Genomic DNA, 25,640 nt, shown 5'->3' with positions numbered 1-25,640 from the left:
AGCTTTGAGGGTGCCAGGCTGTGAGACCCGGGTGAAGTGGTGTGTGTAAGATAAACTGTACTAAACACACACAGGTAATCTGGTCCTTCAGTGGTTCAGCTGTTGCAGCCAAAGAAACAATAACAGTAGGAAATGTGAACCAGCCCAGGACAAAGGTTTTGTACCAAAAAAAAAAACAAAAACTGTGAGGTATTGCACATCCTAAAGAAGAGCAGGTGTACAGGACAACCAGACCCTTTTTGAACTTCGTTGCTGGGGTGAATAGCCCACCTGGTTCTTGTGCTTTGGGCAGCCAGTTCCTGACAGTCCTCTTGGCCAACTTGCAGGTCACTGATAAGGTTTTTTATTACATTGTTCCTATACAAAGGAATCCCTCACTGCTTTTCTTCAAGCACAGCTGTAACTCTGCAAGGGTGTTTCTTTAAACAAATCATCAGAGCAAACACTGATAGAATAGACCACGTTAACCACATAACAGTTCTGTACACTCAGAGCACTTTGAGTCCTTTCTGACACACTAACAGCTTTTAGCTACAGAACCTGCTCACAGATAAGTGTTTTTTCATCACGAGACAAACTGCAAAACCAATCTGAGGCCTTTTGTCCCTCCTCAAAACCAGCCCTTTGCTCATTCCTGTCCCCCTGCATGCTTCCTCTTGCACTTTGGAAGACAGGGACAAACAAAGCCTGAGTCAGGGACACAGATACGCTTTTTCCACCTCTAAACAATAATATAGGGACCCACTTACAACCACCAGCATAGCATGTGGGGGCACTCACTCCTCTTTGATCTCTCCCTCTGCTGCTGGCAGGTTGATGTAGACTCAGGCTCCAGCTCTGCTGCTCCTCCCTTGGGCTGCAGGCAGGCGGTAGATGTGCAGCAGGGGTAATTATGAACTGCCAGGAAGGGGAGGCACTGGCCTGAGCGTCCTGCCCTTCGTGGTTGGTGTCTGCTTTGATCTTGTGTGGAGCAGTTTCCTTCACTTCCTCCTCCCCACCCTGGCTCCTGCACTCCATTGGCCACCACTGAGCTTGAGGGCACTGGGAACCAACACAGGCTCTGAGGTGGGACCTATGCAAAGTACCCTGAAGGTGCGACCTCCACTTGATGAGAGTTCCTGATAGTTCTAAGTGGAAATAGAGTCCAGTGCCCTGACGTGCCTAAGAGAGACAACAGGAGACAGGCACCAAAAGGGTGTGTTAAGCTTTAACCAGAACATCAACAGCAGCGTGTACAAGCCATGCAGATGGATTGTCACCTCAAACGGTGGTATATACATCTTAGAGCAGGATGCCCCCACTTTACCCAGCTGAGTGTTGCATTATCACCTTGATAGAGCATAAAGCCTGAAGCACCTTAAGTATAACTAGACCAGGCTGCATCTTTCCTCCTGTATGGGGTATGGCGCCTACAGGTCCAACCAGTAAATACTTCATCTTAAGGTACATGATTCAGTGCAAATTGATGCCACCTTCCTCAGGCTCAGGTTACGATTCATAACATTTTCCTTTGGCTGTAGCAGAATGTATACTCAGAAGGAAAGAGGATGTGAAATATGAAAATAATGGACAAGAGAGGCTCAAAAGAAGCACTTCGCCAGTTCTATCTTGTTGCTCCTTCAGCTATGCAACAACTTGATGAGTGGCAATATTTGTTAGCATCTTCATTACCATAATTATGACGGGTGACAGTTAAATGAGACTCCCTGCCTGTGCTCAAGTTGGAATTCTGTAGTGAGCAATGTGTTTCTGCACCCCCCACTGAAAATCCTTCACTCACAATATCTGCATCAGCTACCATTGTTTGGTATCATCTCTGGAATTCTCCTAGCCGCCTTTGTCAGAGGCAGCATGCTAACTACACTCGCACAGGGATTTGCTCTTCGAGGGTGCATGTTTGACACAGTAATCTGCTGCTCCTCCTCTCAGCCCTTTTTTTGAAGAATGTTTCTCAACTGCTTTTACAGAACAAATGCAACTGCTATTTGAAAGGTGGGCAATGAAAAACTGAACAATTTTAAAGCAATTAAAAGGAGAATTAAGCTGTCACAAAATGCACAGGCATCCTCTAACCACAAAGGCTCATGCTCAAGCCATAATCTTCTACAAGACAAATGTATCATTCATTTTTAAACACTTGTATTCAATATTATACAGCAAATTCACAGCATTTTGTTCTGCATACAGATGCAAGCCAAAGGAGGAGTTTCCATTAGTTCTCCAGAAAACACATTTCAAGCCATCACAGAATGATATCCAGCACTGCTATCGCCTTTAGGGTGCATTGAACTCCTAGTTGGGGATTTTTTCAACCTGTGGCAGGGGGAGATGTCACCAATGGCAATGCAGCACAGGGATCAGTGACACGATTGCAGTATGGAGGAAAGCTGTTTAGGAAGATGAATGGACTGAGAGCTGTGGGAACCTGCTTTGTTCTGAGAGATCTCAGCTTCTTGTTAGAACTCTCGGCTAATCGCTGCTTGCCTTCAGGCTATTTTGCTTGGCTATTATGGTCAGTGAGGATGTGGAAGCTGCATATGTAGGACAGCGTGTAGCTGGCTTTGCTGTGTCAGAAGTCCATTTCCATGTGGCTGGGTGAGGGAGAGGGCCTGGGGAATGTCACAGTAACTGAGTGAGCATTCCCTTCACAGGAGGGGAAGAGAAGTAGTATATCATTACTATTATATGCTCATCTTCTGGGCCTGGAAGAAATCTGTCTTTAAACCTCTGGGGCCCTAATCCAAATCATGGTCAGTGACCAGCCACCAAAAGTAAAATTACTCAGAGGGGGTTAGTGAGGGAGCGAGTATCATCACACAGAGCATCAGCCCTGGTGTTGGCATTTTCAGCAGAGCAGGCACAGAGAATGAACTCCTCTCAGACCTCCCCAGTCATTGCTGAGGTGGACTGGCAGGGCACAGCAAGGAAGCATGCGCCCTTCCTACCTGGGGGCTGTAGATAAATAGGAGACTATGTTCTTCTGAGCGGCAGCACTATTTCTGAGCACTAAATTCACACAATTTAAAAAAGACATCCTGTCTGCAGTGAACAGAACAAATAAAAGACCCAGCTGTAAGGCACAAAGACAGGCCAGAGTGGGATGTTGTTAAAAATCTATAACATTTAAGGCACATTTACCCCTGGCTGTTTCATGAGCCAGATTTATACTAGAATAATTTTCTAATACAAATATCAAAATTAGGTCAGTCACAATTTCATTTACAAAGTCGGGAAGAGGAGACCTCTGCCACACTTCCCCTTTTCCTGAAAAGGGCTCTGGGAGTTTCTGGCTCTGTGGCGATAGATTAGGAAAAGGGCAGGGCGGGGGAGCTCTGAATTTGCTCATCTCCAGAACTGCAGAGGGGGATAGAAAAAGGTAAGTGCAAAATTAGGCTGCATTAACTGACACCGTTTCCCTCTTCCTGCTCTGAAACCGCACTTTAGGAGGAATCCAGGAACGGCCACACTAGACCCAGTGTCCCTGAAAGAACAGCTCTAACAGAGCAGAGGTAAGGGGCATCCATACAGATTGTAGGTTAAGTAGGAGGAGCCAGATGGTTCTACTCTAGGGGAAATGCACACAGACACGCACACACACTCTCCCTCACTCCCCCATGAGAGAATAATTTCTGGGAAACTCAGAGTTTCCCTCTCCATGGGTTATTTCTGTGGAACGGAGAGAATGAAAATATGCAAATACGTATATATGAGGAGGAAAGCAACAGACTTAGTGCACCACTAAGCATATGTTCTTCCATACCTATTGTACAGTACAGAGAAAAGAATTTTCAGGGGGGTTATAAATGACCGTATATTAAAAATGTAGGAACAGAATTAATTATTTTGGCATCTAGAAAACTCAGTTTACATTTGCGATTAGAAGGGAGCATTCACAGTGAGTTGTCCAAGACATAGTTCCTGAAAAAGTATTTTCTGATGCTGGCCAAACAGCTGTAAAAATATCTATGACAATGAAAGAGAAAGTAAAAGAGAGCTTAAGGCAGGTTTCCCAGGCACAGATTGGTGTGCAAGAGTTGCTTTGTTAAAGGAATTATCCTTGAAGATTAATAATCAAAGGTGAATTTGCAGAATTTCCCTTCTGCAAATGCATGGAAGAAATCAGAATTAATCTTTCCATCTTTAAAATTATACAAATCCTAATTAAAAAACTCTCCAAAGGAGGTTTGAATATTCTCACTGCACGTAACTGGGAGCCACAGACCAGCTCACGAGACAGAAAGAGCACTTCTCTAAAGCTCAGAAAAAACAATTTCTCCATCAAACAGTTTTGACACCAAATTCTTTGATTCCAACGTTGGTTGTTTCTCTCCTTGCATAAGATGTTCAAGTAAATCTTCAAATCTACTGTATATAATCCAATCACACAAATGTCAACTCTCTCCTCATGGCACATGGTGGACCCTCTTCTTTGATATCCCTTTTAGAAAGGCACAAACATCTTGCAGTGGCCAAACAGTCATACAGCTGCATCTTTAAAAAGGAAGTCAGAGTCAGTTTGGTTTGCCACAGGCAAATTAATTTATTTGATTAAAAAACATGCAGGAAGCCATTATGAACTCTTTTTGGGGGTATGAGGAAATGGAGTATTCTCTGATTATTACATGTGGGTTATGTTGCTGTTATTGTTAGGTGTTAATAAGTTACTGTGTCAACTGACCATGCTAAAGTACTGTGTTGTCAACATATTGAGCTACATGATACAGAACATTAATAAATCCTTCCATACAAACTCTGCCATGGAAAATGTAAATATTCCATTTGTGAAGTATTCTGCCTAGTATTAACATTTGATACTTACCTGTTGACTGAGTAATACATGAGATCTTGTAGGATAACCATATGCTCAAAGCGCAAAGGAATGTAGCTAAGAAACCAAACGTCTGTTAAAAGAAACGGTATATGTAAAAAGAAAGTGTCTTCAGTTAACAACACTCTAGAGAGTCCCATGCATTCAAATTCCATAATTATTTATTCATTGATGGAGAAATTCCCCCCACCCCTCACTGTGCCTTCATGAAGCATATGAATAACTTACGCCCACAAATTAAGAGTTTACAAAGGCTTTAAATGGTACATAGATCTCATGCAGGATCTCTGTACACAAGTGAATTTAACCCTGTGCACCCAAAAGTGTGCTGAATGCTAATACCTCCCAAGTATTTAAAAACAGAAACAAACAACAATCTCGCTCTTTTTTCCTTTGCTGCCTGTAGCTTGATTCATTTTTAAAATTTCTATAATGTGTGAAAGTGTAAATCATTTACTCAAGGGAAAGCTGAGTCAAAGAGATGAGCTATACATTTAGGGCCAGAGCTTCAAAAATATTTAGGAACCTAAATACCTCTGAGGATCTGGGCCTTGGTGAAGTGAGTTTCACAGTCTAATTCCCATATATCGGAGCCTCCCCTAATCAGTCCCTTTGGAAGTACATGACTGGGGAGGCACAGGTGACTTCAGAGGTAGCTAGGGCCAATCCCATGGCAGACTTTAGTTCTCACGACACAGACCTTGAACTGGACTTTGTTAAGTGGGGAGAAAATGCAAAGAGCAGAACACAGAGATGCTGTGCTCATGATAAATTCTGTTGCTAAACTGACAAACTGCCGTGTTTTGTAGTGAAGTAAAGTTACTTAAACCTTCACCAAAACCAACTGGTTCTTTGTGTTTTGCAGCAGCTAGAGCCTTGTGTTTTACCTCTTTAACATGTCTCATCTCCCCCAATGTAGGGAACTGGAATCCCACAGTAATCAATTTTCTTTTATCAGAGGGGTGGCCGTGTTAGTCTGGATCTGTAAAAGCAGCAGAGTCCTGTGGCACCTTATAGACTAACAGATGTATTGGAGCATGAGCTTTTGTGGGTGAATACCTACTTCGTCATGCATCCGACGAAGTGGGTGTTCACTCACGAAAGCTCATGCTCCAATACGTCTGTTAGTCTGTAAGGTGCCACAGGACTCTTTGCTGCTTTTACAATTTTCTTTTGTGTAGTTATGGTATGTTCATTGAAACAAGCCAAAAGACAGTACACCCACCAAGACCAAACAAGACAGGATTGTAAAGAAAATAAAGCTTCAAGCAATGAATTCCTAATGCATAGTAAACAAAGTAACAAAGTATCAGGACTAGCAAACACTGTGATCTAACAAACAGCCTTACCGCTCCAGCTACGAGTCCTGCTGAATTATAGCTCTTCGACGCTGTCACAATACTGGCAATGAGAAGCAGGAGCGTACCAATTAAATAATGGAGAAGTTCCTGAAAATACAAACAAGCACAGTTTAGAAGGGAAACTTATCAGAAAAGCATTTAAATAAACCAACAAGCAGGTAGACAAAAGGCAGGCTGGCTGTGGTGGCATGTTTCAGAGCAGCTCAGCAGGGGGAAGAAAGCAGAATTAGATTTCAGGATGTGGTTGGTCAGATGTACAGAGGTAAACAGAAGAACATGCTTCACCCCCACCCCCACCCACCCCCCGCCATAATCCCATAAGGTCTTTAACAGAGCTAAATTTTGCTTGATCTACAAGCAAACACAACTGAATGTAGGACAGGACCCATAAAACCAGACACCCACCTCCCAAACAAACAAGTTTCCACATATCTAATGTCAAGTTTCCAAAGAATCTCTCCATCAGAGTGTACATTGTATGTAGAAGAGCAGCTAAATGCTGGAGCTAGTTGAAACACTTTTTATGACAGCCTCTCCGCCCCCACTCATTTTTGTCAGAATTGCAGCATTTTGCAGGAAAATTTCAATGGCATTTTAGATGAGAAAAAGTTAAAACAAGTCATTTCACCTTTCTCACTATGAATAATGTCAGAATATTTCATTTTGATAAGGTACAATGATTTGTTTTAACTCTACTGTCTCAATTAATTTCACTTGGGCTTTTATATTATATTAAAATACTACTTTTATTATAATATAAACAATATATTTTATCATATATATGCATATGGTTTATATTATAATGTTTTATCATTATCTAAACAATTAGATAGTATCAAAACAAGATGTTGTGATAATTTTGAACCTATATTTATCAGAATTTTTTTTTTGCTGGAAATTTCAGCTTTTAATTGCAATTCAGAACAAAAACAACATTTAAAAAATGTTAGAATTTTCCATAGGATGGAAAGTCCAGTTTCTCTTTACATTTTTCTCAAGCCCTGAACATATGTGAAATCTCATTCACTTCACAAACACAGAAAAACAATCCTCCCAGCTTTGTTCTCTCAGTACTGCAAACTGTCATGCTGCTATTTGTGCCTTTTCCTCCTTCTTCCATTATACCTTAGCTTCTTTGAACTCCTGATCACTATTTATGAGTTCTGTGGAGCAGAAGTGGATTCTTTCTGGAGATTGGAACATGTGCAACTGTATTTTGGAGGGAAATTATTCTTCTTTAGGAGTCTCTCTCTTCCTGGCTGAAGGAACTAAATCATGTTCAGGAAACTGCAGCGAACAAAATCTAATATGCTTCCCCCAACACACAATTTTTTAAATAAAAAGCTAAGATATGAAAATGCATGCAGTCTTTTAATCAGGTGATCTATGTGCAACAGAACATGATATTTTGAGAGGACACTGGTTGTAATGAGAGATAAGCCCAAGTGACAATATTTGGATCAGGATTTTAAGCACTTCCCATGTAAGAAGGGTTTCAGTCCAGGAGTTTGGTTTGGTTCATTGTAAAAACCATGGGCCGCTTGCAAGATTTGGATGTCGGTCTAGATTTTAAATCTCCATGTAGTTTGGGGGCTATACAGATCCAGAATTTAGGTTCAGGTCCTTCTGTAATCACAATACTGAGAGACAGAGAAATTAAACATGAACTTCGGCCTACACTTTCAAAATTCTCTAGTAACTTTTACCAGTCAGTTCTGGGTACTCAACTGGTGACTGACTCAGCTGGTTTTCAGATAAGGGGTTCTCAGCACTTTCAAGGAAATCAGTCTCCTTTAAGGTGTTTCAAATTGGTCACCCACAAATTGGGTCACCCAAAGTCACTAGTCACTTTTGAATATTTAGGTTGAACTGGTCTCTCATACAATCCACACCTGTAATATTTATCTTTAGATAAAAACAGAGGAGGCCTGAATAGTTGGGAGGTGCATTTTTGGGGAAGGGGGGATTAGGGGAAGGATTACAATTCTAAACACATTCTTTAATAAAAAGGAGGGGAAGATGTAAAATTAATGCTGATCTACAGTAAGAAAGGAGTATGTGCACATTCCTTAATCTGACATCAGTCTAGCGAATTATTTATAGAGTCTGCATCAAAAACAGTCTAACTACTTCTTTAATTTCAACATTTCCTGGCAGAATTTTCCCCCTTTTAATTCATTCTGAGACAGATTAATATGTCATTAGGCACAATGAAGGCATGTTGTAACAGAGTGGCAAGATCTAGGATCTCGCACAAGGATACGGGACTCATCTGTTGATTGACCTGCTAGTGAGAATTAGAGCCCTGTGTAAAGCTGCTAAATAAGTTCTGCTGACTCACTGCAGTTTGTACAGTGTGTTAATTCCACCAGGATAATAGAGGTGGACATGACCCTCTGCCATGGAAAACCAAGAGATGAGACAGGAACATCCTACAGGAAATCCTAGGAATGGCCAGACGGTGGGGTGGGGTGGAAAGTTGAGGGCTATATTTGACTTGGTACGGCATGGAAAACTATTTGGAACAGGGTGGAGTACATGAATTCTAATTCAATGATGAGGTAGTGTAACTACAGCAAAGAATCCTGTGGGACCTTATAGACTAACAGACGTTTTGGAGCATGAGCTTTCGTGGGTGAATACCCACTTCGTCAGATGCATGTGACTAGTGTAACTAGTTCCTAGTCATGCAGTTGTAACTTAACCTCCCCAATTCCCCATTATTCTGTATCTTCTCCAGTTGCTAACACCTGTGAAAAGTGGACGGCAAATGCTACCATTCTGATCTGATGGTATTTTGTACCAATTTTTCACAATCAGATCAGCAGTGAAGGATCAGGCCTGTAACTGTCCAATGTAATGAACATGAGAGGAAAGATACAATTGCCACATCTACAAAGACTAAGAAAAGTTATATCAAAGTAGAAACAGGCTAAATACTTTGAAAGAAACTTGAAGTCTTGCCTAGATTTTCTCCAGAAATTAACATTATAAGAATGCAAGATCCCTCTGTAATACTCAATATACAGACTAAAAGGGCCAAATTCTCATGTGGGGTAGCAGTAGATATACATTTGACTTGGCATTTCAGTGGATACCTAACAATCTCCAAGGAGCGCTTGCCTATATTTAACAATAGATCTAAGAATTTCTAATAGGATTGTTTTCACATAAGTGCTATGTTATATGTAATCACCAAATAATCACAACTGTGGTATTTAGCTTTGTGTTTCGTTTGCATTTATCTTCAATTTGTGGAGTTTGAAAACCAAAGTGATGTATAACATCGAATGCAGACTCCACTATATAATGGGTGAAATCCTGGCTCCACTCAAGTCAGTGGAAAAATTGCCACTGATTTCAATTTCACAAGCTATTCGCTGTCAGCCAGTATTTGCAATACAAGCTTACAGCTTTTTCCTGTTTGCATTAACCAAGTACAAAATATCAGGTTATGCTCAGAAAGTTCAACATGAGCCCCAGCTGCAGATCTGAATTTTGCCTATCTTGTAATATGGAGGCAATGGATCCAAGATTTGACCAGTTATTAAGGTTGTGGCCATCTGGAAAATTCAGATTTCAAACATCTTGTAAACATGAGGATCTGCAAACCTGGGGTTTTTGGATGTGGCTCATGATTGCTACAGACTGGTGATCCATTCATTTGTTATCCTACATTTCACAATTCCTGATAAAACAACAACAATTCCTGATAAAACAACAACAAACAATAATGAATCTGCACCAACAACCAACAGCACATTATTTTGGGGGAGGAAGAGTGCGTAACATAACACATCAATAGTATGGAGGATTTTGAAGAAAGGAGAATGATTAGAGGTAAATAAAGCAAAGAGGAAAATAGCTAGTGAAAGGGAATGATGGCATAAAAAATAATCCCACAGAATAACTGTATTTCTGATGTGAAGCTTTCCTCTTCCCATAGCTGCAGGGAGAGCTGCTCAGACACTGTCACTACTCACAATCTGATGGAATTTTTCATAGAAATTTCAAGTTTTGATAAAAAAACGTCGAAAGACATTTTCCTGAAAATTATACCCCAGTTGTCAGACAGCTCTGCAGAGGAGGAGTTGCTACCACTTTTCAGAGTAAGGTGAAAAAAATCAGAAAAGTTTGTAACTGGCATGCAATCCATGTGGCAGAATGGTCCGATCTGGGTTCAGCTCTGATACTAATGTGTGTGAGATCTGGGACAAGTCACGTAACCAGTCTGGACCTCAGCTTATCTTTTTCTATAACAGAGATAATGAGGCTCACCACCTTTGCAGAGGTCTGTGGATGAAGACTGGTATAGAAGTGTATTATGATGACGACGACGATGATGATTATGGTGCACTTGTCCCCTCACCCTATCTTCTGTGAGTGTCATCAGTCCCTCCAGTGCTTGAGATCAACAGCAGAAAAAGCAATGCAGCTCAGCAGTTGGAAGCACAAGTAAAAGGACAGTAACTATGCAAGTTGCTGAGATAAATCTTGCCATGGAACAAGGAAGAATTGGAGATTAGCTCCAAAAACACCACATAGTTTAGAAGACGTTTTAAAACCAGGAACAAAATGAACAGTAAATACCAAACAAAGCCCCCTACACCCAGAGACTTTTTTCAGCATGTCTTAAAATGGGCAATCTGTAGCTTGTCAATTACTGTGCCCTCCAGGAAGTAAAGCTTCCTTATCCCATGAGATGGGCTCCACAGCATCTGTATACAGGACAACAATAATGCATGTGTTTAACTTTCACTCATCCTTAACTTTAAAATGTTTCTTGACTCAGTGCCCATCTGCTAAATGCTAACTTAAGAAGAGCACAGGACATGAAGTTCTCTAATTTTCTTTCATCTGCATCAAAGTAACTCTGTTGCCTTCAAATAAGTTAGTTCCAATGTATACTGGTGTAAGGGGGAGTAGAATCAGGCTCAAGGAATGTGGGAGAGTGCCAGCATGCTCCAGTTCAGCAGGCAGGATGAAAGATGAAGTGATTGGTCAAAGGATTCATGAAGGACAAGAAGAGAGGGAAACAGAGAAAACCACAAGTAACCAGATAGAGTAACTAAAGAGGTTAGTGTGTGAGAGGTGTGGGGTGGCAATCCCACCAATGTCACTTACCGCAAGTGGCCAACTAATACAGGTGAGCATTCGGTACGCTCTGAAAAGGTAGACAAAATAAAAGACAAGAATCATAATCAAGTCACACATGGTGACAACTTCAAAGTAGATGGATGCACTGTAACTTGTCCACGGTGAATTCTTTACACAGATGAATCCAATCAACAGTGATATCTGAAAGACAGAATAATACATTTTATTTAGCAACTCCCGGGTGCTCAGAGTGCTGTACAGACTATGAAGAAAAATTCAAATACATACATCATTTAAAAATCAAGCAGGTAAAAAGCACTGTAGATGGGCCCAGTACAGACAGAAGGAGGAAGTGATGAGCACAGAACCAACAGTGAGGATAATAAAAACCCCTTTGAAATAAATATCTTGAGATAATTTTTAAAAGCGTAGAGAGACAAATGTCAGAAGCGAGCAAGTTCCACACCGCAACACCCCACCATTAGTAAGAGTGCTGCCACTAGCCAGGGGATCCCTAAGAGGTGGAGAGGTCTCAGAGTGTCGTGAATAACCAGAAAGAGATCTCAAATACAGACAGGCTGTAACATTTTCAAAAGGCTCTCAGTGACTGGGGTGCCTAAATCCCATTAGCTTTCACAGGGGTTTAGGCACGTAAGTGCTTTTGAAAACATTACTCAGGGCCTAAACTGTTAAAGGTTGTAAAAACCGAGGCCATGAGCCTGCAAATACTCATATGAGTATTCTTATTCATGTAATTGCATTTGTTGGGACTTTTCATGTACAGAGTCTGAGGAGCTGCCTCCAATAGGGCCAAACTAAAATCAATTTATCTCTTTACCACTAGCCAAAGGAAAGAATGTAGGATGCACATAATATGAAAAAGAATATAAAAAAGTAGAGGAATTTTATAGTTTGTCCCATCACCTGTGAACTACATATAACCGTCACATTTTGATATGAATATCAAGTAGCTTGTACTCACTGTGGTTTAATGTCCTGTGCAGACTTACAAATGACTTGACTTAAAAAAAAAAAAAAAAAAGAAGAAAGAAAGAAAAAGAAACAGCTACGGTTATTTGCCTACTTATTCCTATGGCTGCTTCTAGCCAGAGTAGATAAAAATCTAGGAGTTAAAAATAAATTTAAAATACTGATTTTTTTATTTAATTAAATACAGGTTTATTTTTAAAAATACACCTATTTATAGTCACATGTCAAGGCCTAATAAAACAACATTAAGCAGTATATGTTTGCTGCCAAGTTTTAAAGAAAATCATGCCAGTGGGCTTGTGGAAGTCACTGGCTAAGCACCTGGAACCAGAGTTTGTTGAAATGCTAAACCAGCTTTTGACAGCAGTAGCCTCTTCTGCAGACGCAGACAGAATATTTTCTTATTTCAGTTTATTCAACTAGTTCAGTTCAGTGATTAGTCCGTTCAAAGTTAAGAAACCAACTGGGAATTGAAGAAGCAGGAGAGCCTGTTTTCCTCTTTCAATCTATGAATAAAAACTAGATGTGAGAAGATGAGATCCACCAGTTCTAAAATCTTGAAGGACATAGTGACCAGAAACAACCAGTTCAATTCATGAACTAGAGATAATATTGCCTTTGTTTAATAAATCAATTAGTTTTAAATGCAAAAAATGTTTTGATAAGAAGAAAAAAGTTGATCAAAAATGTTATGTATCCAGCACATTTAAGGCAGATTTATGTAATAATAATAAAAAAAAATAAATACTCTTTTGTGCATTTCAACTGAATTTGAATTTCCATCCAAACAGAATTTGATATAAATTGCAAGTAAAAAATTAGTCACCTAGTAAATAAGAAATGCATCATTCACCACTTTCTAACACAGTAAAAATAAAAATTAAGAAGCTGAATAAATGTAAGTTAAGCTCAATTGCTGCTTATACATATGGCAGGTTAGCAAAAAGATGCACCAAATTTAGTGTAAAGGCAATATTTAGTTGCAAATCAACATGTTTTAATAGCTTTTAACCAATGACAATCAACTTTTCTTCAGGAAAATAACTAAAGTACAAATGCAAAACTCAATCAAAATTAATTATTTAAGTCAAGACTTTCTACTGGCTAATTTAAATCACGATTGAAATCGGTGATTTCAATTGCTCTGATTTAAATCAGCCCACCTGCTCCTAGCTGAAAACCACCTCGAAATACATTGTTTTCCAAAGATCAGAAGTGAGTTTAATAAGATTAACATATAAAAATGCACTACTGTTTAAATAAAAACTATAATAATAGAGGAGTATCAGAACATCTAATATAGATTCACTCACCTAAAGAATTTTTTGTTTTATAATTAAAATTCTCAAGAAAAAAATGGCATACACCTTGAAGTGGCAGTATTAAAAATTTGATTTTTTTTTTAAATGGCAGTTTTTCATTCTGTTTTCTAAGAACATTTGTTCACCTGACAAATCACGATCTTGACAGATAAAATAGTCTTAAAAATCCCCAAAGCTCAAAATAGGCTGAATTTATTAAATATTTATACTTAATGCACAAAATTTTGCCCTCAATTGTACCCCCGGAATCCCATTGAGCTGCACAGGAGAGCACAATTTAGACCAATCTGTCAAAACAATTCTAATCATGACATACGTCAGCATATTCTTATTGTAAACTCTGTTACTGTTAATTTTTTTAAGGCCTTTTCACTTTTTCAGTTCCTCTTAAGTCAGTTAAGTTCAGTAAAATACTGATTCCGCAAAATGTTCAAGAGTTTTCTATTTAACATTACATATTACTCTTTACACTGTTGCACTATAATCCTTCAAATTTCCATTGAATGGATCCTTTATCAGAATAATTTAAAAAAGCTCAAGAGAAAATTGTAGTTCATATTCTCATCCACAGAAGACATCTGTATTTTGGAGGGAAGAGGGGGCTAAGACCTCAACTTCTCATCAACTGCAACCAAAATCTACATAAGTTAGAATCTGAAACTAAATTATACCCTTAGCCATCTCTACAGAGTGAGGACACACTCACATAAAAGGCTAATATGTATGTATAATGCTGCTCTCTACTGAACAGAATGTCAGTTCATCCTGTCGTCTACCTCAGTGGTTCTCAGCCAGGGGTATGCATACCGTGGGAGTATTCAGAGGTCTTCTAGGAGGTACATCAAGTCATCTTATTTGCTTAGTTTTACAACAGGCTCTAGAGCCCTGCTCTCTGACCCCCCACCCCCCAGCTCAATAAGATTCTGGCCACTGATGTCTAGAATACTCTGTGAAAAAGTGAAAGAGTTCTTGCATTACATAGGCCACGTCTACACTACAGGATAATATCGAATTAGCTAAAATCGGTTTTATAAAACTGATATTATAAATTCGATTTCATGCGGCCACACTAGGCACAGTAATTCGGTGTTGTGCGTCCATGGTCCAAGGCTAACGTCGATTTCTGAAGCGTTGCATTGTGGGTAGCTCTTCCATAGACTATGCCCACAGTTCCCGCAGTCTCCCCGCCGCCTTGGAAATCTGGGTTGAATCATTATTGTCGCGGCCGTGGTTCTGGGTAAATGCGTATCATTCCTCCTCCAGAAAAATCAGCTGACAATCCTTTCGCGCCGTTTTTCCCTGGATGCCTTGGCAGATCGCCATATGCCATGGCAACATGGATGCCCGTTCAGCATTTTTTTTTTTTCGCACCGATGTGTAGTGGATGCCATGGAGAGAGAGGCGATACTCCCAGCGCTACCACAGCAGCATTCACTTACTTTGCAAGATAGCAGAGATGGTACCGTCGTTCTGTAGCCGTCTACTGGCCGGAGAAAACTCGGCATGGAGATGACGGTTATCTCTCCCCTCTGTACTGTCCGCTGCTATCATGAGTGCCCTGGCTGAAATGCCGGGGCGCAACGCAAAAAGCAAAATTGGATTGACTCACTTGGACTGAGTCAATCCTCACTTATGGTTTTAAGAAATAGAGTCAAGTCTGCCTAGAAATAAGGGCAAGTGTAAATTAGAGACCAGTGACTCAAGCACAAGCTTGCTCCGTTCAGTATTCCAGGGGTGCCCCTGCAATCAACCCACCCGTTGCCTTCCCTCCTCCCCCAACCTTCCTGGGCTAGCCGTGGCAGTGTCCCCTCCATTTGTGTCATGAAGTTATAAAAGAATGCAGGAAATAAGAACAGAAACTTGTTAGTGAATTAAAATGAGGGGAGGCAAGCCTCCCGGGGTATGACATCCAGGCAGTACAGAATCTTTTCTTTACACAGAAAGGAGGGGGGCTGAGAAGCTCAGCCCCCAGTTGCTAATGATGAAGACGGTTTACCAGCCGTTCTGTAACATCTACTGGAGTAACTGGGAGTCATTCTTTCTTATTTTTTAAGCCAGGCGCCCCGCCAGCTCACCTAAGGCCAGCCAGGAGCACTCAGGGCTGATGGCGACGAACGGATATCATCATATTGCACTGTCGGCCACGGTAGGGGGAGAGGAGCGGATACTGCTCTCATTTCTGCAAAGCATCGGCGTCTCCAGCAGCATTCAGTGCACATAGAGTGACATTGAAAGAAGTAGAAATGATTTCTTTCCCTTTTCTTTCCGTGGTGGGGTGGGGGGAACTGAGGAACTATTTCCCGAACCACGCAGACACTGTTTTGAACCTACAGACATTGGGAGCTCAGCCAGAATGCAAATACTTTTCAGAGACTGCTGTGGACGTGGGATAGCTGGAGTCCTCAGTACCACCTCCGCCATGGAGCGTCCATTTGAGTCTCGGCTCCCGTTACGGGGCTGTCACCGCAGCGCTGGTATCCGAATTTTTTTTCCAAACGCTTCCGGCATTGCGCGTTTTGTAACGGAGCTCTGATACAACGAATTTGTCTCCCCATACAGCGATTCAGATCTAGTATCTCCGTACCGTCCATGTGGATGCTTTCTTTTGGATTTGAGACGCATCGCCACCTGCTGATCACGAGCTCCACGCTGGGCACACAGGAAATGTTAATTAAAAGTCGAGCGGGGCTTTTCCTGTTTACCTGCCCCTGCATCCGAGTTCAGATGCTGTCAGAGCCGGTCCAGTGTGCACTGTGGGAAATACCGCCCGGAGGCCAATAACGTCGATTTCCGTCACATAACCGTTAATCCGCATATGTTAATCGATTTAGCGCTATCCTCTCGTCGGGGTGGAGTACAGAAATCGATTTAAAGAGCCCTTTATATCGATATAAAGGGTGTTGTAGTGTGGACGGGTACAGCGTTAAATCAATTTAACGCTCTTTAAATCGATTTAAACGCATAGTGTAGACCAGGCCATACACACAGATACATGTCATCAAATTGAGTGTAAGGTCTTTGAGATAGCCAAGTGGACCAGACATCTGGAAGAACTGGAGAATAAAACTGAGAAACTGGGGGCATAAGAGAGAGGGGAAAGGACATGGAACTAATACCTGTAATGTGAAAATATTAGCAGAGAACTTCTGAAATCAACGATGATGCTCTCTACTAAGATTTCCAAGCAGCCAATGCAACACGTGTACAAGGCTGACTGAAGTTCCATTAGAAAAAAAGGGCTTAAATACAAACACTGATTTGCATGAGGAATCGAGTTACATAGTAAGACTTAGAAGACTGAGACTTAATGAGAAGTTCTGGTGGCAGTAAGGAAGGGGAAGCTGCGAATCTGAATCTTGCAGTTAAACCATGATAAGGACAAAATTTCTGTTACTAGCCAAAGCTGAAAAAGAAATCTTTTATTCAAGTGTCAAACAGTACTTCATCCTCAGTCTCCTCCTTACTGTACAAATCAAGAAAGAAAAGCTAACCGGGATCAACCCCATACTGTCACATCTTGTACTTGGATTTTAAGCTCATTGGGCAGGAACTGTGTTTTTTGTGCATATACAGAGCCTAGCACAAGAGGGCTGGGGTCTTTAGATACTACCATAATACAAATAATGAGAGGCCCTGGAAGAAATTACTGATTTAGCAGTCCTCTCCCTCATGGAGTAGAGGGTCCAATACAACAATTTGTCTCCAGAATTGAGACGTAACTGTTCAATTTTGTCTCCAGGATTGAGACGTAACTGTTGAACAAGCAGAAAGAGAAGAATGAGCACTCCGAAGACTAGGACAGCAAAATCCATCTCTGATGTGACTCCACACAGCCCACTTATTCCATAGGTGTAAGGCAGTAGAGAATCAGGCTTAGAACCATCTGCTACAGTTCTTCAGAGTGAGAGTGGACATGGGATTTGAAGACAATCAACTCTCTCTTCCCAATGTCCTCCCAGATTAGAACAGAATGTAGGAAACAATTCACAGAAATTCTTTCATTCTGGAGGTGCCCCGCAGTGTCCCTGATAGCTGGGAGGCAGTTGCTGCAGGGCTGGATATATTTCAAGGATTGATTTGGGGGTGGGGGGGGCGGTGAATATCAGTTTAATGCCAGAAGAGATTTAAATGGGATTTCTAACAGATTTCCTAATGGGAGATTTGTAAATCATAAGCACACTATTTCCCTGCCTACTCTACAGGAAGTATAAGGGAAAGGATCAGCCATCCTACTAAAGCTGTAACTGTATTTGACACAATATGTTAGTGGCTCCAAAACAGTGGGTCATGACTCTCAAATGGTGTCACATTAGCAGATGGGGTTGCGGAAATCCCAAGTGTGCAGAAGACACCATTTTGCTCCGCAGAGCAAGACCTGGCCGCATGTATGGTGTGTGCACGTTCACACTGTGCAGTGGACACCATTTTGAGCAAAGTGGCATCCTTCAATGCTTTCCTTCAATGCTGCTCCACACCACCCTCAAGAAAGGTCTGTGCCTAATAGGAACCACTGAACCCAATGTTAGATTTTGTATTAGCAGTTTGCCTAACTCTGGCATGAATGTGTTACATGTGCAGGACAAAATTTGTCTTTGATTTTTATGCTAGAAACTGAACAGCTGTAGATAGTCTTGAATTTCATTAGGAGATCTGGGCTGCTATAGAACAAATCCCAAAGAACAGTAACTTCCCCTGTAGTATTGGGCTGTAAAATTCCTCATTTGGAAAAAAAAAATTAGCTTTCGTTCAGCTAACAGTCCCATTAAGTATTCTCTTATTGCCTGCTGAAGGACTACAATTCTTTTGACCACAGCGAGAAACAATTTTATAACCCAAGAATAAATCTGTGTAAATGCTTACAATGATCTTTCTTCAATGTTCTGCTGTATTTGATGTAATAAATAAAGCTATGGTTCAAGTAATAAAAAGCACTGACATTTTACTCTGTTAGAACATCTGGAGGGAATTCAGCTTTCTGCTGACATAGCCACTTGCAGCAATACGAACCTTGCATGGCCTGGGGTCACTAATACTGACAGAGTTCTGCTCTGAAGGTAGGTCTCACATCTAGTTTTTCTTGAACTTTAGAAACTGGGTTTCATGAATTAACCATAATGGGTTAGTTCTGGGGTTAAGAGTTCCATTTATGTTACCATCTCACTTTATGTCAGAAAAAGTACTTGACCCTCTCATATCTCGCAGATTTAGCCTATTAGTTAGGGTGAAAAATACCTTTGTTGTCATGCCCCATGCAGTTTAAAGCACTTGTATATCATCTGCTGGGTGCTGTATTTAGTTGTGAAATTGTCAGTCTACTTTCTATTTCATTATTTTTTAAAATGTAACTTGACTACTTCTTTCCCTTCCTGGCTTCACTCCACTTTTTCCTGCTTTTCTTTCCCAGAACAGATAATGGTGCTTCTTTTCCTGTGCTGTCTGTTTCCTCTTCCTCCCACTCATTAAATTCTTCACTCTTTCTTTCCTAGCCTGGTGTTCTGTACTCCTTCCCTTACATCTGCTGTCTCTCATTTTATCCCTCTCCAAATCTTTAGATATATACATATGCGTCCCCCAACACCTCTCTTTTTAAAAATGTATCTCCCCACTCTCCAATCCACCAGTTTAAACATAGGGCTTAGCTAGCTGCTAAAGTTTCTAACCGAGGACTAAACCTACTAGCCAAAGAATTATTTAAAAAGGTGTGGGGGGGAGCTGACACTACCTACAGGCAATCTCCAGGTGAGGAAACCAACCTCCCATGAACCAGGACATTACCATCAACAGGCTTGGTGCCTCATGCCGAGATGAAACCTACTTAATAGTGCCTGTGCATTTCCAAACATTATACCCTAATGGTATGTCTACATCGCAGCTGTGAGCATGTCTCCCAGGCCGGGTAGACAGATTTGCACTTGTGCTCTAAAAATAGCAATGTGGACATTGTGACATGGGTGACAGCTTGGGCTAGCTGCCCAAGTCCAAACCTTCTGACTAGCATAAGCCACCACCTGTACTACAATATCTATCCTGCTATTTTTAGAATGTTAGGTCAAGCAAAGCTAGTGGGTGAGCCTGTCTACCTGGGTTGGGAGGCATGGTCCCAGTTACAGTGTAGACAGACCTTACCCAGCAAAGGTGACACTAGTACATTTTAAATTTCATTCTTTCCATCAGAGTGTAAGTATTTGTTTGGATGGCTTCCCAAACCAGAAAAGTGTGCAGGGTCTCAAGACCAAGGATACAAATGTTGGTTGTGAGAGACTGGCTCAGTTATTCTGAACAAGAAAGCCGATTTCTGCATGATCAGTATTTCCTTTTGCTACACTGTAAAACTGGAAACTTGAGATGTAACAGCTGACCTTCCACTAGAAAGAAAGATAAAGAGCCCAACCAATGTAAAACTTCAGGAATTAAGTATGGAATCAGTTGCCTTAGAGTTTATGATTCTATGAAGCAGTAAGTCTTTATTTGCATATTAATCTCTCAACCATTTCATCTAGGCAGATTTCCTTGTTTCCTGCCTGCATTTCTAAAATAAGGAAAGTATTTATTGAAGATAAAGGTGTTAGAAAAAAAATTAATGGATCTTATTCATATCCTTTAAAATTCAGACAGCAGTAATACATCAATTAAAACATCATGTAACTGGAGTACACAGTTTTGTTAGTTCCCCATGAGTTTCAAAACACTAAGCTGAATTACATTTAATTTTAAACTATTGTATAAACATCAAACAAAGAAAAATCTACCATCACTTCTGTAATCAATGACATGGTCAGAGTTTGTGCATCTGGAGAGAAACTTCACAGGAAGCCAGGGTTAACGGAGGGGGGAGAAGGGGGAAGTGAACCCTCTGGGGGATTTCTAGTTATTTTACAGGATTCTGGTAAAATACAAAACAGAATATAAACAAGACAACGCCTTCTCTGTTCTGGCTCCAATCAGCAACCCGTTTTCTCCTCAAAAGTAGTCTAGTCTCTAAGGTCTGTTCTACACTACAGACCTATATTGATAAAACTACGTTGCTCAGGGGTGTGAAAAATCCACATCCCCGAGCACAGTTATACCAAACTAACTCCCCAGGTAGACAGTGCTTTGTCAGTGGGAGGGCTTCCTCTGCTGATATATCGACCATGTGTCAGGGAGGTGGATTTAGCTGATGGTAGAGCCAGGAGCGGTGCCAGGGTTTTTGGCACCCTCGGCGGGGGTCCTTCCGCACTCCTGGTCGGTGGCAATTCTGCGGTGGAGGGGTCCTTCCGCACTTCCGGTCTTTGGGGCACTTCAGCAGTGGGTCCCCAAGCGAGTGAAGGACCCGCCGCAGAACTGTTGCTGAAGACTCAGAGTGCAGAAGACCTGCCCCCCCCCCCCCCGCCGAATTGCCGCCGAGGGTGGCAAAACATCGCCTCCACAAATATTAGCGCCTAAATGGAAGCGCCGGCCCTGGGTAGAGTTCTCTCCCATTGGCTTAGAGCATCTTCATTAAAGCGCTACGGCTGTGCCAAGTCAGCATTTTACATGTAGAATGGCCCTCAGATTATCTGCCTAAATAGGTACAGCAGAGTCTAATTAACGAGGCCATGTCTACACTAAAAAGTTAAGTTGACACAAGTTATGCTGATGATCACAAACCGCTATAATTACATTGCTTGTGCATATTCACACAATGCTCCTTGTATCAGTGGAGCACATCCACAGTTGGTGCTTTAGCACTGAGAGAGCAGTGCACTGTGGGCAGCTATCCCACTGAGCAACTCTCCACCTTCTGCAGCTAGGAGTTCTGGGAATGGATCATGGTGTATCCTGGGTGCGAGCTCATGATGTAGTTTTCTCCATCCCATCATTCCATGGGCTTCCGACTATGCTGTTTCACGCCATTCTTCAATAGACTCTGTAAACTGTGTGCCTGCCATCTCTGTCTGAAAGCATGGATCCTGTTTAGTCCTCTCCAATCTTGCGATAAGCGTTATGAACACAACACAGCTGATTCTGCAGTATTTCATGAGTTGTGAATATGAACAGGAATGTGCAGTGCCTCCCCTGCTGTGTGCCACGGAAAGAAACAATTCCAGATTGCTTTTGGCAGTCATGGAGCAGCTGCAGATGGTGAACCATTGGGCTTGAGAAACAAGCACTGAGTGGTGGGATCACATCATTATGCAGTGTGGGATGAAGAGCAGTAGATTCAGAACTTTTCAGATGCTCAAATCCACCTTCCTGGAGCTGTGTGCGGAGCTCACCCCTGCTCTCTGGCACAAGGATGCCAAAATGAGAGCTGCCCTCATGGTGGAGAAGTGATTAGAGATTGCTGTGTGGAAGCTGGCAACTCCAGACTGCTACCAGTCAGTCACGAATCAGTTTGGAGTTGGGAAGCCCACCGAGGGAGTTGCAGTCATGCAAGCATGCAGAGCCATTACTCTCATCTTGGTATGAAGGACTGTGACTCTGGGCAATATGTGGGGATAGCTTTGCAGCAAAGGGATAAATGGCATGCAGATACCAATTCTGGCCCCAGACCATCTTGCGACGGAGTACAATGGAAAGCTCTACTTCTCCATAGTAATGCAGGCACTGGAGGATAACCGGGGTCATTTTGCATTTGGCAGATTAAAGGGTCGCTGGCACTGCTTTTTTGGCAGGTTAGACCTCAATGAGGACAATATTCCCATGGGTCATAGCAGCCTGCTGTGCTCTGCATAACATTTGTGAAGCCAAGGGGGAAAAGCGTCCGTGGGGTGGAGCATTGAGGCAGATCATCTGGTGGCTGATTTTGAGCAGCCAGATACCAGGGCTACTAGAGGGGCTCAATGAGGTGCTATGCAAATCAGGGAGGCTCTAAAGCAGCATTTTGACAATCACTCCCAGTAATACGTGTTTCTGTAATGCATTCAGCCAGGCATTGTTTACTTGCCGCTCTGAATGACTCTTGTAATGCTTGGTGCCTGATCATTAATTGTAGTCGGAAAAAGTGCCGATTGCCACTGTGTATGAATTCCAGCAGCAACCACCTTTTATAGGACACAAATAAAGATTTATTTTATTTGAAAGAGTATACTTTTATTATACAGCAATACATAGATTTCCATTTCTTACAAAGGACAGGACACTAGGGAGATTCTCAAAGCTGTGTGTAAGTCCAGCTTTCATTCTGAAACCTGTCCCTAGGTGTGGAGTGTAAGGGATATTGCGACAGGCCGGGAACTTACAAAGAATGTGTGTGAGGAGTTTGAGGAAGGCATGGAATGCAGTTCTGTTTGGGGTGCAGGGGGAGTCGAGCATGATGTGTTCTGACTACAACACAATCAGGGACCTTATCACCTCAGTTTGGTCCTCCATCAGCTTTATCATCTGCTCCTGCCCCCCCATCATAAACTTCTGCCTGTTTCCTCTCCTGGCTACCCATTTGAAAATTTTTGTTTGTCATCTCTCTCCATGCCCTGTGATCATGATCTGCAGCATCAGATGATTGCAGCACTTCTTTAAACATGTCCGCCTTGCTCCTCCTGGTTCAACTCCTTATCTGTTAGCAGCACTCCACCAGTGTGTAAGAGGTGTCCTTCAAAGGCACATCTACAGAAGCACAAGAAACAACAAACAGAAGCAGTACTGCGAGTGCACTCACAGCCTTAAATCGTAACAGCAAAATACACTTCTTTCTCACTGTCCCTTGGCAAGCACACAGCTTGGCAAGTGCCCTAAACATAGTGAGTTCGCTCCAAGATGGGGAAACAGCCAAGATGGGGCAAAGGATCTGGGTAGTTAACAAAGGGAATCACAACTAGCGCCATGGGGCCCTATTATAAATTCAAGCATCATTTTCCACAGGCAGAGGTGATCAAAGCTGATCTCTCACTTCTGAGGGTAACTGAGGATGCAAGGGTGCATTTCCCGTATGCATGCGGCTTTAGAAGTTCCTGCAGCAGAAATTGCTGATTAGTGCAGTGAAACTGCCTACAGTGAGGGAAGAAACAAAGCAGCTCTGCCAAGGAATGGTCAGCAGAGGACTGCAGAATACCTCCAGGAAAGTTTCCTAGAGATCTCTATGGAGGAGTTCTGTGAAATCCTGGTCTGCATTAACCAACTTTTCCTAATGTAGCTGCATTAGGGAACGGGAAGCAAACACAAATCGTGCTAGGCTTATTAATTCTATCCCTTACCCCACTTCTAACATATAACAAAATAAAGGAAAGCTCTACCTCATGGCACTGTGCAGTATCAAATCAAAATGAGTAATTACCAGAGCTCCCTTCTCCTTTGTCAGGCATCCAAGAGCCGGACTGTTGTGATTAGCTAGACCCCTCCAGAGTCAAAAAAGTCCTGACTTGCCACGCTACTGACAATCCTCTCACCTGTCCCACATCCTCCTCCAACTCTACTTCCTCATCTACCACTTCATCCTCAGGGTTGACTCCACTGGCCACTGCCTCCAGCCCCACCAAAGTATCCATAGGGCTCTTGAAGATGGAGGTGGGGTTGTTGCCGAGGATGGTTTTGGTGCTGCACCAGAGTGACGGTTGGCCTTCCTTGCCTCTCATATGACTGCCTCAGCTCCTTGAGCTCAGCATGGCACTGCTGCATGTCCCTTTTATACCCCTTCTCCAATGTGCCATGAGCATTCTGCCTATAAATATCAAAGGCCTGGTCCACACTACGCCGTTAAATCGATTTAAAGGGCTCTTTAAATCGATTTCTGTACTCCTACAAAACGAGAGGAGTAACGCTCAAATCGATAGTATTACTTCGGAATACTGTTAGCGTGGACGGAAATCGACATTATTGGCCTCCGGGAGGTATCCCACAGTGCACCACTGACCGTTCTGGACAGCAATCTGAACTCGGACGCAGTGGGCAGGTAAACAGGAAAAGCCCCGCAAACTTTTGAATTATATTTCCTGTTTGCCCAGCATGGAGCTCTGATCAGCACGGGTGGCTTAGAGGACCGGTGTATCAGAGCACAGCTGCTCCGTGTCAGTATTCATAGGGGTGCCCCTTTGCAACAAACCCACGTTGCTTCCTCCTCCCCAACCTTTCCTGGGGCTACCGTGGCAGTGTCCCGCCCATTTGTGTCATGAAGCAACTAAAGAATGCAGGATTTTAGTGAGATAAAATGAGGGAAGGCGCTTCCAGGGCTTGATAGTCCAAGCAGGACATTAACGCGGTAGTGAGGAGAGGAGCCCAGCATCCCATCCTGCTATGATAGTCCAGCAGTAACAGAGAATCTTTTCTTTACACATGAAAGGGAGGGCGCTGCTTGAAGCCAGCCCCCAGTTGTTATGATGAAGATGGTTACCAGCCGTTCTGTACATTTACTGGGAGTGCCAGGAATATTCCTGTTTTGTTATTTCAGCACAGGATGACCCCCCGGGCTGGCCTCACCTTCTCAGCCATATATTAATTGAACAATATCAAGCACGGGGCTGCGGGTTCATAAGGACCATTACCAGTCCTAACTGCAGCCGTGCACCGGGAGAGGGAGAGGAGCGAATACTGCGCGTTCACTGCTGCAGCCATAGCGTCTACAGCAGCATTCAGTAGATATAGGGTGACATTGAAAGAAGTCAACGAAAGATCTTTCCCTTTTCTTTCACGTGGTGGTGTGGGGGAGTAAACTGAGGAGCCTATTATCCCATGACACATGTGTTGACCTACAGGCACTGGGAGGTCAGCCAAGAATGAAATAGTTTTCGGAGAACAGCTGTGGACGTGGGTACTGAGTCTCATTACCCCCTCCCTCAGTAGTGGTCCATATTGAAGTCTTGCTGCTTGCCGTTACACTTGTCAATGCAGCATGTTGTAGCGCTGGGAGATTTTTTTCAAATTGCTTTGGCATTTCGTTCTTCCGTAAACGGAGCTCTGATAGAACGAATTTGTCTACCCATACAGCAATCAGATCCAGTATCTCCGTACGTCCATATGCTGGAGCTCTTTTTGGATTTGGCCACTGCATCAGGAAATGGATCCATTCTGGGGGGCTTATCCTGGTGTCGAGTCGCGAGCTCATGATAATATTCATTGACCAAAAAAATAAAAAGGTTAGTTTTCTCC

General features: G+C 42.3%; 1 protein-coding gene across 1 annotated transcript in view; it reads right to left on the bottom strand.

Annotated features, from left to right (window-relative positions):
- Window positions 1-2,122: 2,122 nt before the first annotated feature.
- CMTM7 (CKLF like MARVEL transmembrane domain containing 7) overlaps window positions 2,123-25,640 on the bottom strand; it is a 41,868-nt gene continuing 18,350 nt past the window's right edge. The window contains exons 2-5 of the mRNA XM_032784150.2: window positions 11,314-11,487; window positions 6,178-6,276; window positions 4,820-4,901; window positions 2,123-4,491 (exon numbers count right to left, since the gene is read on the bottom strand). Coding sequence (XP_032640041.1) covers window positions 4,478-4,491; window positions 4,820-4,901; window positions 6,178-6,276; window positions 11,314-11,487 — 369 coding nt within the window. The 3' untranslated portion in view covers window positions 2,123-4,477. The remainder of the gene's footprint in view (window positions 4,492-4,819; window positions 4,902-6,177; window positions 6,277-11,313; window positions 11,488-25,640) is intronic.

The sequence above is a fragment of the Chelonoidis abingdonii genome, chromosome 2, assembly GCF_003597395.2.
Source record: "Chelonoidis abingdonii isolate Lonesome George chromosome 2, CheloAbing_2.0, whole genome shotgun sequence".
Classification (NCBI taxonomy): Eukaryota; Metazoa; Chordata; order Testudines; family Testudinidae; genus Chelonoidis; species Chelonoidis abingdonii.
This window is presented reverse-complemented; position numbering and strand designations above follow the sequence as displayed.